General features: G+C 60.6%; 6 protein-coding genes across 6 annotated transcripts; 3 read left to right on the plus strand and 3 right to left on the minus strand.

Moving 5' to 3' along the window:
- Positions 1-434: 434 nt before the first annotated feature.
- On the plus strand, positions 435-1723 carry CMQ_7473 (zinc alcohol dehydrogenase; the record flags this gene model as incomplete). Its single annotated transcript, XM_014314478.1, has 3 exons — positions 435-1129; positions 1270-1591; positions 1661-1723. 3 exons carry the CDS (start codon positions 435-437, stop codon positions 1721-1723), a joined length of 1080 nt encoding a protein of 359 aa, XP_014169953.1.
- Positions 1724-2286: 563 nt separating this feature from the next.
- CMQ_7192 (gcn5-related n-acetyltransferase) lies at positions 2287-3914 on the plus strand (the record flags this gene model as incomplete). Its single annotated transcript, XM_014314197.1, has 3 exons — positions 2287-2382; positions 3040-3550; positions 3607-3914. The coding sequence occupies 3 exons, from the start codon at positions 2287-2289 to the stop codon at positions 3912-3914; spliced, it is 915 nt and encodes a 304-aa protein (XP_014169672.1).
- Positions 3117-4111, minus strand: CMQ_7292 (uncharacterized protein; the record flags this gene model as incomplete). Its single annotated transcript, XM_014314297.1, has 2 exons — positions 3117-3707; positions 4106-4111. The coding sequence occupies 2 exons, from the start codon at positions 4109-4111 to the stop codon at positions 3117-3119; spliced, it is 597 nt and encodes a 198-aa protein (XP_014169772.1).
- Positions 4112-4115: 4 nt separating this feature from the next.
- Positions 4116-9874, minus strand: CMQ_7379 (ssu processome component; the record flags this gene model as incomplete). Its single annotated transcript, XM_014314384.1, has 3 exons — positions 4116-8254; positions 8328-9430; positions 9498-9874. 3 exons carry the CDS (start codon positions 9872-9874, stop codon positions 4116-4118), a joined length of 5619 nt encoding a protein of 1872 aa, XP_014169859.1.
- A 424-nt stretch (positions 9875-10298) lies between these two features.
- CMQ_7638 (nuclear export protein noc3) lies at positions 10299-12464 on the plus strand (the record flags this gene model as incomplete). Its single annotated transcript, XM_014314643.1, has 2 exons — positions 10299-11761; positions 11843-12464. The coding sequence occupies 2 exons, from the start codon at positions 10299-10301 to the stop codon at positions 12462-12464; spliced, it is 2085 nt and encodes a 694-aa protein (XP_014170118.1).
- Positions 12465-12577: 113 nt separating this feature from the next.
- Positions 12578-14263, minus strand: CMQ_7682 (quinate permease; the record flags this gene model as incomplete). The annotated part of the gene is made up of 4 exons (XM_014314687.1): positions 12578-12916; positions 12979-13299; positions 13362-14143; positions 14194-14263. 4 exons carry the CDS (start codon positions 14261-14263, stop codon positions 12578-12580), a joined length of 1512 nt encoding a protein of 503 aa, XP_014170162.1.
- Between the last annotated feature and the right edge of the window lie 3015 nt (positions 14264-17278).

Here is a 17278-nt window from a genome sequence, read left to right on the forward strand (position 1 = left end):
CTCGTGTATTAAAGTGCACTCGGCATTCACGTAATAAATCCATCAGTAAGTTTCCAACCGATTTGGCAACCGTGAACAGTGGCATACGGCAGCTACGACACGGTGCCCCCTGCCTTGACGTAATTGCAAGATTACCGAGTCCTCGTTCAGACAGTTCTGCATGGCGAGCTGTCACCAGCATCATCTCAAATTATCCTATTGTGCCGCACTCTGATGCCTGCTCTTCACATACTTTCTTGGATCGGAGCAACTGTGGATCCCGAAATCCCGTCTCAGTCTTTTTTGGTTCAACTCTCGTGTCAGAAGCTGTTCTTGCAGTTAACATCCGTCAAATCTCCCGTATTTTACTCTGTCCTTTCTCTTCATTTTGTCTTTTAGAAACGAAAAACGCCTCTGTCTTTTCTCTTCCGCACGACTGAACACGCGCAGCCGACATGAAAGCCTGGGTAGTGGTCAAGAACGCCGAGCCAGGCTACGCGCTGGCTCTGCAGGACGTGCAAGACCCGCCAGCCGTTGCAGCTGCGCCAAAGGGTTCCGACATACTCGTTCGCATCACCCACGCCGCCCTCAATCCGGCGGACCTGCATTTTATGCTCCACCTGCCGACCTGGATCCCCTTCCGCCGCAACGCCATGCCCGGGCTCGACTTTGCCGGCGAGATCGTGAAGCTGGGCCCCATGGCTGCGGCCGCTCCGGCGCACGCAGCGGCACCGCTGACCGTCGGCGCGCGTGTCTCCGGCTGTCTGAGCATCAGGCTCGTTGCCACAGGTCACGGCTCGCTGGCTGAGTACATCACGGTCCCGGCTGAGGTGGTGGTGCGGGTGCCAGACGGTCTGTCGTCGGAGACGGCCGTCGGCATGCTAGGCTGCGCTGGCCAGACGGCACATCTGGTCATGACGAACCCGGGAGCAGATGCCGTCTTCCAGTCGGACGCGGCCAAGAGCCGCACGTCGCCGCCCCGTGTCCTCATCAACGGCGCCAGTGGTGGTGTAGGCTCGCTGGTGACGCAGATCGCAAAGGCCCGCGGGGCATACGTCGTGGCCGTGTGCTCGGCGGCAAACGAGGCGCTGGTGCGGCGCAATGGTGCCGACGAGATCGTCGACTACCAGACGCACGACCCGCTGCCGCAGTATCTGGCCGAGACCTATGGAAAGGCGGCCACTGACGGCAGGACGACGGCAGCAGCAGAAGTTGCAGAAGAAACCGGCGAGCAGAAGCAGCAAAGGCAGAAGAAGCGGCAGATACAGCAAAAGCAGATGCGTCCTCAAGAGCGGCGAAACAGGCCAGTAGCGGGCCTTTCGACCTGATCGTTGACTGCATGGGCGACCAGCCGCTGTTCCTCCAGTGCTCCCCGTACCTGGTGCCGCGGGGCTCGTTCCTGTGCATTGTTGGCGGGCCCTCGCAGGGCGTTGTGCCATTTGTGCGCAACAAGATCTTGCCTTGGTTCCTTGGCGGGCCTGCGCGCACGTACCAGATACTGGGTCTGGCGCCGTCAGGCGAGCGGGCTCGGGCGGTCGCAGCTTGGTACGCTGACGGCACGGTCAAGGATATGCCCATCGACTCGGTGCACCCCATGGCGGATGCGGTCAAGGTATGCCTCCCATCTTCTTTTGGCTTTTGGCGTGTTAATAGTTGGTCGGCAGCGTGGCTAACCAGACAGGCGTACGGAAAACTGGCGACCAAGCGGGCCAAAGGCAAGATTGTCATCAAAGTGCAGGAGTAGGAATTTAGGCTCATGATTACATGGACATTTGGTATTTGGTTCTGGATACTTTTGGGAGGGGGGTTTGTTTAAGCCTGTTTTCTCTTGGAAATCGCTAAGCACGGATCTGCCAGAATTTTGCTGTCTTTCTCTGGGTGTTATAACATATCTCGAGCAATATACAGTTGCTGTTCTGAATTGGCCTTCGTCTGTGTTTTTTGGCTGCTTGCTTTTGCTGTTTGCAGTCTGTAAACTTCAAGCCGGGGTCTAATAGTGTTTTAGTCCCCAAAGTCTTGCTCTGCTTTGACTGAGCAGTTGCACTGGGTTCTTAGGCCCTGACTTCTTCCACAAAGGCTTAGCTGTTTCCTTTCTTCTGCATCCTACGTCTCTTTGGCACATACAGAAAGCACCGTTGCTTCTTCTTCTGGTTGGGTAGTATCACTGTGCTGCAACGGGAAGACCTGATGTGCGGTGTCATCTTTGACATGCTACCATGTTCTGCAGGTTACGCACAATCACGGAAGTGCATGCTGCAATGCGCTGGCCTTCTGTCCTGGCACTCCGTCCACCAAACGCCGCCGCCAATGGCCGATGTGGACTATCTTGACCTGCAGCCGACGCCTGTGATTAGTCACGTATCGTCTGCATTTGCTGCACTGTTCGACCCTCTATCATCAGCGGTACGGAAACCAAGACACAAACTACCGTAGGACCACAGATCTAGATACCCACTCCAGCTTCGGGTGCGGAGACGAGCACAACCTGAAGGACCCGCCGAACACTGCATCAACTCGCACGACTGCACGACGAGGGCAAGCGGGCCTAAATTTTCGGCTGTTTAGGTACATTGCCAACACTTTGGGCTAGCGATATGCCCAAATCTATGCCAATGTGAGCCAAGATTCTCAGTTTGGGCGAGATCTATTCCAGAACTGCTAAACGTCTTATCATAAGACAGATGCTCAAGCAAAGACAACAGTACGAATGGCCGAAAATTGGGAGCTTACAAGAGAGTTGCATAGTAAGAGCGGCTATAGGTACCCGCTGGTAAACGGTAGTAGGTTGCTTTGTAATTGGTACGGTCGTTACAAGGGAGACGTCTGTAAGTGGTAGTTATAAAACGCCATAGTGCGAATACTCACTTTTACAGTGCGATTAGCAGACGGGTGATCGCTTCTGCAGCAATGGCCTAGATCACGAAGGCAACAAGCGGGGTGGCAGTATCCGAGCTCGTACTATGCAGCAAACAGGTGGTCAGCTTTTTCCACGTGTGCACAGACTTTTGGTGCTTACGAGGAAATCAAGCGTTAGAATCGCCTTTCCGCGCACTTGGCCAGCCACAGTTCTCGGCATCCGCAGTCCACCAGCAGACGAGGCATTCTACCCCCGTATTCTACACGATGACTTTGAGGGGTCAGCTGCGCGTGCGGCAGGCCGTGGCCGCGGACATTGACGCGATCACGCAGGTGTACTTTGCAGCGTTTGGGCCGGACCCCATGTCACCAGCCATGTATCCGCCCGCGGGCGTGCCGACGGCGGACGTGGTGGCCAAGTTTGCGGGCAGCATCTTTGACGAGGCGGCGCCGGGAACGGGCCGGGAGGTGCCGGTGGTGGTGGCCGAGATGCTGCGCGACCACAAGGACGAAGCCGAGGAGGAGGGGTATGAGATCGTGGCGTTTGGCAAATACGTCGTGTACCACCGCGAGCGGACAGAGGAAGAGTGGACCAAGCCGGTCGTGTTCACAGAGGAGATGCTGGGCCAGGGTGCCGACCTGGACGTGTTCAACGGCTTCATCGGCGGCCTGCACCGGAAACGGGCAGCGGTGGTCCGGGGGGCAGCCCATGTTTGTGAGTAGGCAGAGCTGGGGAGAGGCTGACAAAGATGTATTTTGCTGACTAAGCAGACCTCAACATCCTTGCGGCGGCTCCCGACCGACAGCGTCTCGGCGCCGGGTCGGCGATCCTGCGCTGGGGCGCCGAACTGGCGGATGCGGCCGGCCTGCCGCTGTGGCTAGAGGCCTCACCCACGGGATATCCGCTGTACCTGCGGCACGGGTTCGTGCCGGTAGACGTGCTGGACTACTCGCTGGTCGCGTACGGCGGCACGGAGGAGGGCAACTGGGGCATTGACAGTGTGCCAGGCGTTGCCGGGCCGCGGCTCCGAGGCTGGTACCGGACGGTGGTGATGAAGCGGGAGCTGTCAAAGAGTTAGGGATTGTGTTCACGCATGTCTCTTGGTAGATGCAAAGTCTAATAGATTTTGGGCAGAAATCACTTTTGTCCCAGACTCCTCATAGAAGAATAAATAGAAGTAACAGAAATATGCACTATAGCACATGCACAAAACCACAATGCCAACCACAACAACATACCACAACACCAACACTCAACACACACACACACACACATCACTTCACTGCAGCATCGTCTCGAGGCTCTCGCCCAGGACGCCCTCGATGATGTTGATCCAGCGATGGGTCTCGCGATCGACAGCCTCGTCGTCGTCGTCCTGCAGCTCGCTCATGTACGGCAGCATCTCGGGCAGCATGGCGAGCCACTCCTCGCCGACGGTCTCGGCGAGGGCCTGCTGGCAGCGCACGACGGCGAGCCGCTCGGCCGCATGGGGCGAGCGGAGGCGGCGTAGGAGCAGTCCGTTGAGCTCCTTGTGGTGTTCGGGCGCGTTGGCGGCGCGGGCGAGCTGGACGACAGCATGGGTGAGATGGGTGAGAGGCTCTCCTTCCTGGTCGTCTGGCTCGATTTCGGTCAGGTCACGTGCTCGGGAAAACTGCTCCACCAGCACAGGCGCGACAGCGGCAAAGTGCGCAGGCACCTGCCAGTAGCCGCCGTCGCCGCCGGCGTTGTCGACGTCGTGGGCGAAGCAGGAAGCCAGGGTCTGCAGGACGCGCGTCCAGAGAAGGCGGTCGTCAGCGCTGTCGGCGACGCGGGCGGTGCGCAGGGCAGCGGCGGCGCCATCGGTGACGTAGGCGGCGTAGGACGTGACGGCCGACTTGAGGCGGTCAAAGAAGAGCAGCAAGAAGCCATAGACGGACTGCTGGCGCAGACAGCGGCCGAGCCGGTCAGGCTGGGGCAGCAGGCCGCGGTCGGACCAGGCCATCAGGTCGGCAAAGACGGGACGGAAGGCGGCGTCGTTGAGCTTAAAGACCATGTGCAGCGCGGCCGTGTGGACGGCCGTCTCGACAGCCGACACGTGGGGAAGGACAGAGGGCGCGACAGGTGTCGATGCGGCGACGTCGAGACGAGCTTCGCGGCGAAGGTCGCAGGCGGCCTGCAGGATGGCCGACAGAGCCGGCAGGTTCTTGACAATGGTGGACTTGGTGTGGCGATCGATGGCGGCCGTGAGGACGTGGACGCACTCGAGCGTGGCCCGGTGACCAGCCGCGATAGCAGCGGGCCAGCTGCGACGCAGCACGTCGAACAAGACGCTGGCGTCGGCCTGTCGAGCCAGCAGCTGGAGACAGTGGCGGCGGCTGGGGGCGGCGTCGGCGGCGGCGTCGTCGTCGTCGGTGTCGCTGTGGCCGGGGACAAAGACGGTCTCGGCCGAGATGAAGGAGCAGGCCAGCAGCTGGTCGAGGTCGGCGCCCGTCAGCATAAAGGGCAGATGTTGGGCGAGGGCCATGACGAAGGAGCAGGCGGCATTGTGCAGCTGGGCATCCGGGCTGGCAGCAGCCAGACTCTCGCGCAGACAAGCCAGGGCGCGCGGCACGGCAGCCGGCAGGACAGGCACGGCGGCCTCCTGCAGCACGTCGACGAGCGAGGCGAGACAGAGCAGGGCCATGACGCGCAGGCGGCGATCCGGCTGGCCGAGACAGCCGTCACCGGCAATGGCAGCAGCAGCGGCCGTGACGGCCTCGAGGTCGCGCCTGCCGTACTTGTCGGCGATGCGATCGACGCACGTGACGGCGGTATGTTTGTAGGCCACGTCGTCGGAGTCGCGGATGACGGCGGTGAGCTGCGGCAGAAACGCCAGCAGCGCCGTGCGGGCCTGCGGGCTGTTGGCGGCCTCGGCGTCGACGCGCACCTCGAGCGCCCGCAGCACCTGCTGGCGCACGCCCATGCTGGGCCGGTCCAGCAGCGTCTCGACGGCCTTGAGGAACTCGCCGATGGACTGCAGCCGGAGCAGCTGGCCGAGCGCGTCGCCGCAGCGGCCGTGCAGCGCGCCCAGCACCGTGGCCGGTTTCTTCTGGCTGCGCTCCCGGCCCTGGATCGTGCCGGCCAGCGTTAGGACGTCCTCGAGCAGCTGCGCGTACAGCTCGCGGATCTTGGCCGTCTCCATGTCATCGTCGGCCTCGTCCAGCCGGCCGACGGCGTCGCGGAGCCGTCGGCTGGCCAGCAGCTGTGGCAGCAGCGTCAGCACCTGCAGAGCTGCCGGCTGCAGGTCGTTGGTGGCTGTCGTGCTGGCCGTGCTGGTCTTGCCGGTCTTGTCGTCCTTGCGGCCGAGCAGCGTGGCCGCCAGGGCCGGCCGCGGCTGAAACACGTCGCTCGCGAGCCCGACGAGCTGCACGAGCGCCTGCAGCTGCACGGCTGCCGGAAAGGCACCCGTAAGATCGGCCAGAAAGGCGACCACGTCGCTGTCGTCAGCTGCGCCGTAGCGGTCGGCAAACATGGCCAGCACGGCCGACAGAAACTCGGACGGGCCAAGGTGCTCGATCAGCGACAGAAACAGATCGCGCCGCCGATGCGCCGGGATGTGCTCATAGGCGATGACGAAGCTGGAGAGCAGCTCGGCTGCGCGGGCGACGACGCCCGAGCCAGAGCTGGCGCCACGGCGGAACGTCTCGATCAGTGGCGGAATCACCTCGCGGATCGTCTGGCTGACCACGTGCGCCGAGTAGTCGTCGGCCTGCCGCAGCACTGACCCGCCCATCAGTGTGAAGATGGGCATTACGCTGTGCAGCACCACCTCGGGCGCCGTGCGCGCGAGACTGGCTACCAGCAGCAGCGCCGTGCTCTGTACCGCCGGCGAGCTCGACTTGTGGATGCAGCTCACGAGCACGTCGCCGTGTCCGACCGAGGGCGCAATCCGCAGCCGCCGGTCTGCCTGGTAGGCCGGCATCATCGCCAGCAGACAGCCCAGCACCACGTTCTGCAGGTAGCCCAGCTCTGAGCCCACCACCGACCGCAGCGCCTGCAGATCTGACAGCACCGCGAACAGTGCCGGCAGCAGCGTCGGGTGCGCCTCCGGATGTGACCCCTGCACCAGCTGCAGCACAAACGTCGTCTGCTGCAGCATCGCTCGCAGCTCGCCTGCCGTTCCTGTTGTTCCCGTCGTCGTCGTCGTCATCGTCGTCGTTCCGCTCCCCGCTCCCATCGAGCTCGTCCGTCGTCGCTTGCTCGCTGGCCCGCTCGCCATCTTGGCCGCGTGCTGCTGCAGGCCGTCGAGGAAGCGCGCGAGAATGGCACTGCTCAGCTCCACTTGCTGCAGCACGTCGGCTGCCTCCTCCGATACGAGCTTCTGTCCCTCGTCCGCCTCCTCGTCCGGACCCTCCCCTGCCATCACCAGATCCAGCAACAGCTCCGCCGTCACCGCCCGGAAATCCTCCTTCATCGCTGGCCACATTTTGCGCATTCGCCCAAAAGCCGCTCGCACGAGACCCACTCGCTTAGTCATCGTCTTCCCCTGCTGCACCACGGCCAACAAGCACTCCAGTCCAACCTTATCGTTGGCCACCACCACGTCCACGCAGCGACCATCCAGATCGGACTCGTCCACGGCAGCCCGGATCACTGCCTGCTGTGCCTCGCTCGCGCTCAGGCCCGCCCACCACTGCAGCACCGGCAGCAGCAGCTGCGTCCTCGTCGTCCCCGACACGCCGCGCACCTCGTTGATCGTTTGTAGCAGTCGCAGCTTGACGCCCACCAGCGGTGTCGCTACCGCGTGGCCGGCCAGGAACCGCAGCAGCGCCAGCCGTGTCCCATGCGATAGATGGGTCTGGCCCTGGCCCTGGCCCTGGCCCTGGCCCTGGCCCGACGACGACGACGACGACTTATCCATCGCGTCCCTAAGAACTGCCGACAGCTGGCCCTCATGCAGCACCGCCTCGTCGGCCGATCCGCCCAGCAGGTCCAGCAGGCTCTTGCGCGCTCCCGTCGACAGCCACAAGCCCGTGTTCGCGTCCGCGCCCTGCCTCACACTCTCCGTCGCCTCGTATAGCTGTGTGGTGCCCCATTGTCTTCCGGCGGCTGCCGTCGACGACTCAGATAGCTTCGCCACCGCAGACACCACCTGCGCGGCTGCCCGCCGCACCTTCTTAGCCGGATCGCCCATCGCTACCACGCAGTACGGCAGCAGCGCCTGGAAGTCCACGTCCGTGCAGTCGTCCAGCCCCAGCCGCCTGGCTGCGCGGTCCAGCGCTGCCACGCGCGCCAGTGTCGGGTAGGGCCCCGACCATATGCGCATCAGGAAGCTGAAGTAGAAGCAGTCCGAGCCTGCGTCCGCTCGGCCCAATAGCGGCGCGCTGTCCAGCTGCTCTAGCTCGGCCTGTCCCGCCGCCACGGCCGATAGTAGAAGCTGACTAAGCTGCTCCACCAATCCTCCTTCCGGTTCGCCAGCCAGGCAGGACGCCGGCCGCGGCAGCTGCGCCAGCCGCCGAATCGCTGTGTCGACGTCTTCGCGCGTCGAGTGTAGGAGACGCTGTGGTGGCCGCCTCGTCGTCACCGGCCGCCTCGCCATCCCCGTTTGCCAGCAGCAAGACCGGCTGCGGCCGCAACGTGGCGTCCAACTTGAGCTCGAGCTCCTCAATGTCCAGGTCGACGTCTGCAATCACTCGGCGGATAATGTCGCCGCCGGCCTCTGCCTGTCCCTGCGAGAGCACCACCAGCATGGCTCCCAGCTCCTTGCGTGTCGTGCCGGCTGGGTCGGTCTCGTCCGTAATGCTGTGGGCGGCCAGCAGCAGCGCCTTGAACGCCACCGCCAGCTGCTTCTCGTGCAGCACGCCGCCCAGCAGAATCGCTTTGATCAGTGGCAGGCTGCGCACTGCCGCCTTCTTGGCCAGTCGCTCCGTCAGTGCCAGCACCAGGCCACTGGCCAGCCGGTCGACCCGGCGCTGCCGCCCAATCTCCACCAGCAACGCTGCCAGGTCTGCCACCCGGAGCACCGCCTTGGCTACCTTGCGTGACAGCTGGCGCGCCGACCGGTGCTGTGCCAGAATGGCCAGACACACCAGCCCCGGCTTGGCCGTCTCGGCCGTCCAGCCCACCACCAGCTGCTCCATGAACGCCGTAATGGCCGCGTCGCCGAGGTTGGCCTTGCTCACAAACACCGCCACCACCATGTACGCCGCCACCTGCATGCCCGGTGCCCGGCTGATGACCAGTGCCTCGCCCAGGATCGGGCCCATCCGCTGCAGCACCGTCTGCGTGTTGTCCGACTGTACGCTCTTGTGGCCCGATCGCAGCCCGTCTAGCATCCCGCTGACGGCCTCCGTCATCACCCCGCCCCAGAACGTCACCAGGCCGCCGTAGTGCTGCTGCGCCCGTGCTGCTGTCAGCGCATACGCCGACAGCGTCACCAGCAGCTCAAAGTGCTGCGTCGCATGCTGCACAATCGCCGCTCGTGGCGGCCCTGTCAGCGATCGCACGTACGGACTGAGGAACCGGTACTCGTGCGGCAGGTTCGTCGGCAAAATCGACATCAGCGTCACAAACACCGGTATCGAGTGGTACGGCAGAAACGTCGTGATCACTGCTGTCGTGTTGTATTCATGGATCCTGTGGATTGCCAATCGTCAGTTCTGCTCTTCCGACGCAAGAGCAGCACCAGAAACAGCCAACTCACTGGAATCGCCGAACCAGCCACTCGATCGCCTTGATGGCCGGCAGCAGCCGTAGCCGCGCCCCGGCCAGACGCAGAAACGCCTCAATCTTCTTGTCCAGGACCGCATTCTCCGCCTCCGTCATCTGCGTGCGGTCCTCGTCCTGGCTCAGCTCGTTGAAGAGCGTGTCGGCAAACGGCACAAACCGCTCGTCCAACTGGCACAGCTCGTCAAAGCCCTCGCTGCATATCGCAAAGACCGTCTGGAATGACTGTGCTGCCGCCACCCGCGGCTCAAAGATGAGCGACTTGCCATGCAGTGCTTTCTGCGCCTTCACGTCCAGCGAAATCTTGGACTTGGCCGCAATCTGCGCCAGCTGCGCGGCGAGAGATGTCGCCATCGTGGTCTCCCCTCCTCCCTTGCTTCCTGTTTTCCGTATGGGATGACTTCCGGAATGTCTTTTGCAAGCGGAAAGGTCGGAAGCTGGAATCGAATGCCGCCTTGTGAAGACAGCGATGGTAAATTTCTGACTTGCCTACTTTTTTTTCTCTATACCATTTCCACGACCTGGCTCCACTGAAACTTTTTTATGTGGACCATGCACGATAAACAGCTGCATCAGCCAATTGAGCTCGCTGGATAAGTACAAGTGCATTCTCCTTTTGATTAGTAAGCAGACTGTTATCGAAGGTCTAATCCCAATTCGCTCTAATTAAGCTACATTTTTCTTCGACCCGCTGAAATTTATCCCAGGCGGCCCTCGTAAGAAAAAAAAGGTGAGAAAACAGGTCGACACTCTGCAGTCCAGTACAGCACGATCGGCCATGAATTCACGGCCATTAAAGCGGCGGAAGGGCAGCCCGCCTCCTTCGGGAGAAGGGCGGACGTCTCGGAAGAAGGGCCCGACCGACGAAGTCGAGCCGGCCTTTTTCAACAAGAACGCTGCAAACTGGGATCTAGAGCGAGATTACGCCAAGAAGGCAAAGAAGCAGAAGACAAACGACCGGCTTCCGATCCGAACGGCAGACGGTGTTCTGCGGGAGGCTGTCAAGGTGGCCCCTGAGAGCGGAGCCGGCGGGGAGGACGCATTTGGCAGCGATGACTCCGACTCGGACAACGGCCACAGCCATGGCAGAAAAGACAAGAACGGCCGCAGACACGGCAGGGATGCAGAGCGGACAGAGGAAGGGGCGAAGCCGCGGCTGTCGGAGGCACAGCAGGTGCGGGTGGCCAAGGAAGAGCTGGCCAAGATTGCGCTGAAGCTGAACGAGAACCCGGAGGACAACCCGGGCGCATTCAAGGCGCTGGCACAGGTGGCACGCCAGGCGACCTGGTCAGTTGCGGTGCAGAAGCTGTGCATAGCGACACAGATGGCAGTGTACAAGGACGTGATTCCGGGGTACCGGATCCGGACTCTGGGCGAAGAGCCGGCGGCAGCGGGCGGCGGCGAGAAGCTGTCGTCGGATGTGCGGCGGATCCGGGCATTTGAGCAGTCGCTGCTGGCCGGCTACCAGGGCTACCTTCGGGAGCTCTCGCGGCTCGGCCGCGGACGGTCGGGCGGGGTGTACAACGAGAGCCTGGCCAACGTGGCGCTGACGTGCGCGTGCACGCTGCTGAACAGCGTGCCGCATTTTAACTTCCGCGAGGACCTGCTGCGGATCATTGTCGGGCGGCTGAGCGGACGGCGAGTGGACGAGTCGTTTGTGCGGTGCCGGACCGCGCTCGAGACGCTCTTCCGCGAGGACGAGGAGGGCCGGCCGTCGATGGAGACGGTGGCGCTGCTGGCCAAGATGATGCGAGCGCGCGACTACCGGGTGGACGAGAGCGTGCTGAACACGTTCCTGCACCTCCGGCTGCTGTCCGAGTTCTCGGGCAAGGCGTCGCAAGACCGTGTGGACCGGCCGGGCGACGATGAGACGGCCGGAGCTCGCAAGTCGCGCGAGAAGAAAGAGTTCCGTACTAAGCGGCAGCGCAAGCAGCTCAAGGAGCAAAAGGCCCTGGACCGCGACCTGGCCCAGGCCGACGCCCTAGTAGCCCACGAGGAGCGCGACCGGATGCAGTCCGAGACGCTCAAGCTCGTCTTCGCCACCTACTTCCGCATTCTCAAGCTGCGCGTGCCGAATCTGATGGGTGCCGTGCTGGAGGGGTTGGCCAAGTATGCCCACCTGATCAACCAGGACTTCTTTGGCGACCTGTTGGAAGCGCTCAAGGATCTTGTCCGCTACGGCGACGGCCAGAGCAACAGCAAGCCGGATGCCGACGACAAAGGGGACGAGGATGAGGACGAGTTTGGCAGTGACGGCAACGACGACGACGACGACGATGACGATGATGACGACGATGGGTTTGGAGTGGCGCGAAACCTCAGCCGCGAGGCACTGCTCTGCACGGTGACGGCCTACGCGCTGCTGGCCGGCCAGGACGCACACAACGCGCGCAGCGACCTGCACCTGGACCTGTCCTTCTTTACGACGCACCTCTTCCGCAGCCTCTTTCCGCTGGCGCTAGAGGCCGACATTGAGAAGCGGGCCGGCTCGCTGCAGCAGAAGCTGGCAGATGCGACGGGCAGCGGCAGTAGCAGCGGCCACAAGGAGGGCAGCAAGGTTAACCTGCAGACGACGACGGTGCTGCTGGTGCGCTGTCTGACGGCGGTGCTGCTGCCGCCCTACAATATCCGGTCAGTGCCACCGCTGCGGCTGGCGGCCTTTTCGAAGCAGCTCATGTCGGTGGCGCTGCACGTGCCGGAAAAGTCGACGCAGGCGGTCCTGGCCCTGCTGCTGGACGTGGCCGACACGCACGGCAAGAAGATCAGCGCGCTGTGGAACACGGAGGAGCGCAAGGGCGACGGGACCTTCCAGCCGTTGAGCGAGACGGTCGAGACGAGCAATCCGTTTGCCACGACCGTGTGGGAGGGCGAGCTGCTGCGGCGGCATTACTGCCCAAAGGTGCGCGAGGGCGTCAAGGCGCTAGAGAAGAGCCTGACGATGTAGGTGGACTGGCAGAACTGGCAGAACTGGCAGAATCGGCAGAGCATAAAAGAACGGCTAGACAATTACAATATAACGCAATTTACTCCGTACTATTCCTCCATATATAGCCACACTCACACGCGGGATTCCGCCGGGCCCAGCTCAACAGCCTTGTCATCAACGTGGTCGGCACCGGCCTTGTGCAAGACCTGGTCGACATCGGCACGGCGCTGCTCCTCGGAAACATTGCCAAACAGGATGTCGATGTCCTCGAGGCTGCGGCCCTTGGTCTCCTTGACGAGAAAGAAGGCAAAGAGCGCGTTGGCGACAGAGAAGACGCCAAACATGATAAAGACACGGTAGCCAATGTTGCTGACGGCCGAGGGCGTGAACTCGGTGACGACAAAGTTGAAGAGCCACTGAGTGGTGGCAGCCAACCCGACGCCATAAGGACGAAGACGGGTGGGAAAGATCTGATGAGTCAGCAATTAAGAGACGGATCATTTTTGTTCGCAATGGCGCCAATCTGACTCACCTCGCTGACAAAGACCCAAGGGGTCGGCCCCCAGGAGGCCGAGTAGCCGATGACAAAGAGGTAGATCATGGCAGCCATGGCCTGGGAGGCAGGCGAGACGACGGAACTGGAGGTGTCAGGGGGATGGGTATGCAGAACGGCACCGATGATGAACATCATGGCAGCCATCCAGACAGCGCCACAGATGAGGGATATGCGGCGGCCCCAGAAATCGATGCCGACGAGGAGGAAGATGGCAGTGGTGACGACCTTGACGGTGCCGTAGATACCGGTAGCGAAGAGGGAGGCGTGGGTAGAGCTGACGCCGATGCTCTCGAAGATCTCGGGGGCATAATAGCCGAAATGCTGTTGGTGCCGGAGAACTGCTGGCAGATCATGATGACGAAGGCGAGCAAGAAGCGAAGGCGGTTCTGGGGGACGAGGAGGCACTCGCGCCAGGTGACGCCCTCGGTAGCAGCGAGCTCCTCGTCGAGGGAGGCGCGGATCTCGGCGAGCTCGCGGACGACGTCCACATCGTCGGCCGGCCGATTGCGGATGTAGGCAAGCGAGGCGAGGGCCTCATCATGGCGGCCGGCACGGACGAGCCAGCGCGGCGACTCCTTGAGGAAGCAGAGGCCGACCAGCATCAGGGCGCCCGGGACGAGCTGCAGGGCCACGGGGATGCGCCACTGACGAGTGCCAGCCGGCACGTGCAGGGCGACGCCGTAGTCGAGCCAGTAGGCAAACGTGCTGCCGATGACGAAAAATTCTTGGAAGAGGCCGGCGATGCGGCCACGCAGCCGTGCCGGCGCGTTCTCAGTCACAAACACGGGCGTCACGGCCGACATGCCGCCAACACCGATGCCGGCCAGCACGCGGCCGGCATAGATCTGTCCGATCGAGTGGCGCGCACCCGTCTGAACGGCTGCACCGAGGAGGAACCAGAGGATGAAGAAGACGAGCGTGCGACGTCGCCCGAACCGGTCGTTCAGAAAGGCTGCCGCGATCGAGCCGAAGAAACAGCCGGCCGTCAGGAGCGAGACGACGTTGGCCGAGATGGCCGCGTTGCGCGACGTCGAAAAGGCCGACTTCTGCGTCGGCAGCCCAAAGTCCCGCCGGAAACTCGTCAGCGCCAGCACGCTGCCCATCACGCCCGTGTCGTAGCCTCGGGACGCCGTCAGCACCGCTGCACAGACTTCACAGACACCTGTCACTTGTCCGCCAGGAGACGCTCACCAAACAAAAAGGAGCCCAGGTAGGCCACCGACGCGAGCACATAGACCCGGTAGTTCTCAAAGAATGCCATGCTGATCGGGAGCTGTGTTGAGCAGAAGGCCGGCAATCCAATCGGACAAAAAGGCTGCTCCACGGCCGTTTATATCGACTGGCAGCCTGCCCAACGTCCTGGGCAGCCATGGCCGGTCAGACAAGGTACGTAAGCACCGGTCTCTCAGGCACTGCCTGTAATATGCAGCAGCTGCATGCAGCCTGGCTGCCAGCCTCTCCAATTTCTTCTTCTCTTCTTCTCCCTATCTGGTTCCCTGTCCGAGTTTTTCCATCAATTACACCCAACTTTCTGCTAGCTGCACATCCAATCCATATCTGTCCTGCCAGCTTTTTCACGTCTGCTACCTCTCCAAAGACAGCTGAGAGGGGGAGCCAACACAAAACGCAGTCGGTGCTGTCTTCTCCCTAGTACACTAGCGCTGATTTCCCCGCAGCCGTAGTGGTCCCCGTTGGGGTATTCTGCTCGCTAGCAGGCTGGGGTTCCCCATAACAGATCGAGAGCCCCCATGTAATATCGGAAGAGCAGCAGGCACAGAACGCACACAGGCTGATTGATGAAAAATCCAAGAGGACAATCCGCCAGCCATTCGGTGAGCCGGGATGGCACTGTCAACAAGACCGGACAGGTGGCTGGAGAAATGGGTGGGACAGGCATGTGATATTGGCGAGCGGCTCGGAACAGGAGTCCTTGAGGCGTAGTACTCCGTATTATTGCCACAGCATTTTTGGTGACTGGAAGACGTATATTGATGAAGAGGGGGGAAGGAAGAACGGTGTATCCACAGTATTACAACACTACAACGACTTGTGCCAGGCAAACAGTCTTACCTGATACTGTGCAGACTGAAGAAACAGAAATGTGCCAATGCTGACTAAGCAATACAACTCAGGCTTTTAACAATGACCAATCCTAGTAGAAAGCTCGTCTGTGGAAACATATCAGTTCTGTGTCTGCTTGACTGCTCATGGTTGTGTCCACCGGCTGCACAATCTCACCGAATGCATGCAGTTGCGGCGATTGGCAGTCATCAGAGCAGCTCCCTACCGGTCGATTGAAATCATTTGTCGTGCGATATATTAGGCACAGAGTAGCACGGCGAATGAGATGCAAGTGCGTTAGGTAACACACTCAGCCTCGTGAACATCCCTACACTAGAGCCACGAGCATACTACTTCGTATCTTACAAGCAGTGGCTTTCTTCCTCTCGTACTCACTGTCCATAACCAAGATCATGGCTCTGCCTATCTGTTTCAGGCAAACCGCAAATGGTCGCCTCTACGTAGTATCGGATTCGACGGCCAACCAATTCCGACTTTATTGTTTTGCAAACAGCCCACTTTGCACACATGCCGCCCTGGCATCTCCGTGGAGAAAACATTGTAAGGCAGATGTAGGTCTACGTCGTATGCTCCATGTTTGCGGCGCCACATCAGCAACGGTCGGGCCTCACGAGGCCAAGCCACTCGTTTCACAAAGTCGATCATTGCGCCTTTCCTTCCTGATTCCGACCAGTCACCTTCACTTCCCTATCCGCATCGGCTATACATGGTAATCCGTACGTGTCCTCTGTCTATATTCGGGCCTCGTTCGGGGATTTTCTGATACATGCCCTAGTTGTGCTCGTCCCTCTCCCATCTACATAGTACGACGGTGTCATCGGGCTACCATTAGGACGAGCCTACGCAGATCAGCTTACGACGTAAGCCAACTCGAAACTGGCAAGGCTCTTCGTCGAGCATTCTCTACGGAGTACGGAGTACTGAGCAGGAAACAAAATGGAATAAGTAAGGCGCACGTAGCTCTCCTGAGGTGGCCAAGGTACTCTGTTCAAATGCTCACACACAATCCTCTCTCTCCACAAGCATTAATCTTCTTGTAGCTTCTATTTCTTCGCTCTGCTTTACCGTAAGTTCTCTACCCTGCCTTTACTCAATGAGCATTTAGGCTGAAGGAAGCTATACGGAGTAGTGGAAAAAAAAGGTACGATGGGTAGCCCAGGGCCGATGCACACACCAGCGTTCCTCTCAAAGCGGACCTCATCCCGGCTCGTTTCAGACTTGCAGTTGCTAGAGGTGACGAAAGGAGAATTGAGCAGGGAGACCCAGAACAACCTACGAATAGTACCGTCGGCGAAAGGGCCTTGTAGCCTCTCTACCCGAGCATCTCCCTGCATCCAGCGGTTCGAGAGTAGATATGCAAGGGAGGCGATACGATGAGTGCAACCAAAAAAGAGTTGTTACATTGGTCACCTGCCATGCCGGTGCGCTGGCACTAACAGAAAGACTGATTCTCGCGTGGGGTACCGCCTACGCATGAGCAAGCAGGCATGTAAAGTCGCCTTCCCGGGGCCGGAAGGTGTGCCGATGAGGCAACGTGAGAGGGCATACTATGTACGCGTAGGCAAGCCAATGCGGTGATCTCATTAAATTGGCAAGAATATGCATACGGAGTTGGACATCGAGACATCCTTGCTTCGGCTTGCGCCTGGCACTTCCGAACTCCAAATCCACTGACTTTACTTGCCATGTATGAAGTAGCCAAGCTCTCGTTTGGCGAACCGACAAGGGTCCACTGCAAGGGGCCGTCCCCAATGACCTCTCTTTTGAAACATGGCGCCTCCGTGATAAGATTCCCTCGAAAGGGGTGGTCTCGTTAGGGGGAGGGGTCGTGGAGGGGAGAAAATCCGTACGACGTATCTTACAATCCGTGCTGCTATGTCGCATTGAAGCCCCTATTTTCTAGAGTCACTTGGCGAGTGAGGTGCCAATCAGGCAAGAATGGTCTCCATCAAAAGCATTGCCGGGCGGTAGAGCCTTGTAGCACTTGCAGAAGTGAAAGGGAAGCAAAGAGCTCCGAAAAAAAAGGCACAGACATCACCAAAATGAGAATGTATACGAGTACAAGGCAACGATCTGGAGAATTGCATGAACTGGTGAATCAATGCCAAGTCAATGACGTGCCGAGCAGCACCTTCCCTTTTGGTTCTCTGCTATGCAATAGTATGTAAGATACAGAGTACGAACCTTACTACGT

This window comes from Grosmannia clavigera, assembly GCF_000143105.1.
Source record: "Grosmannia clavigera kw1407 unplaced genomic scaffold GCSC_173, whole genome shotgun sequence".
NCBI classification, from domain to species: domain Eukaryota; kingdom Fungi; phylum Ascomycota; class Sordariomycetes; order Ophiostomatales; family Ophiostomataceae; genus Leptographium; species Leptographium clavigerum.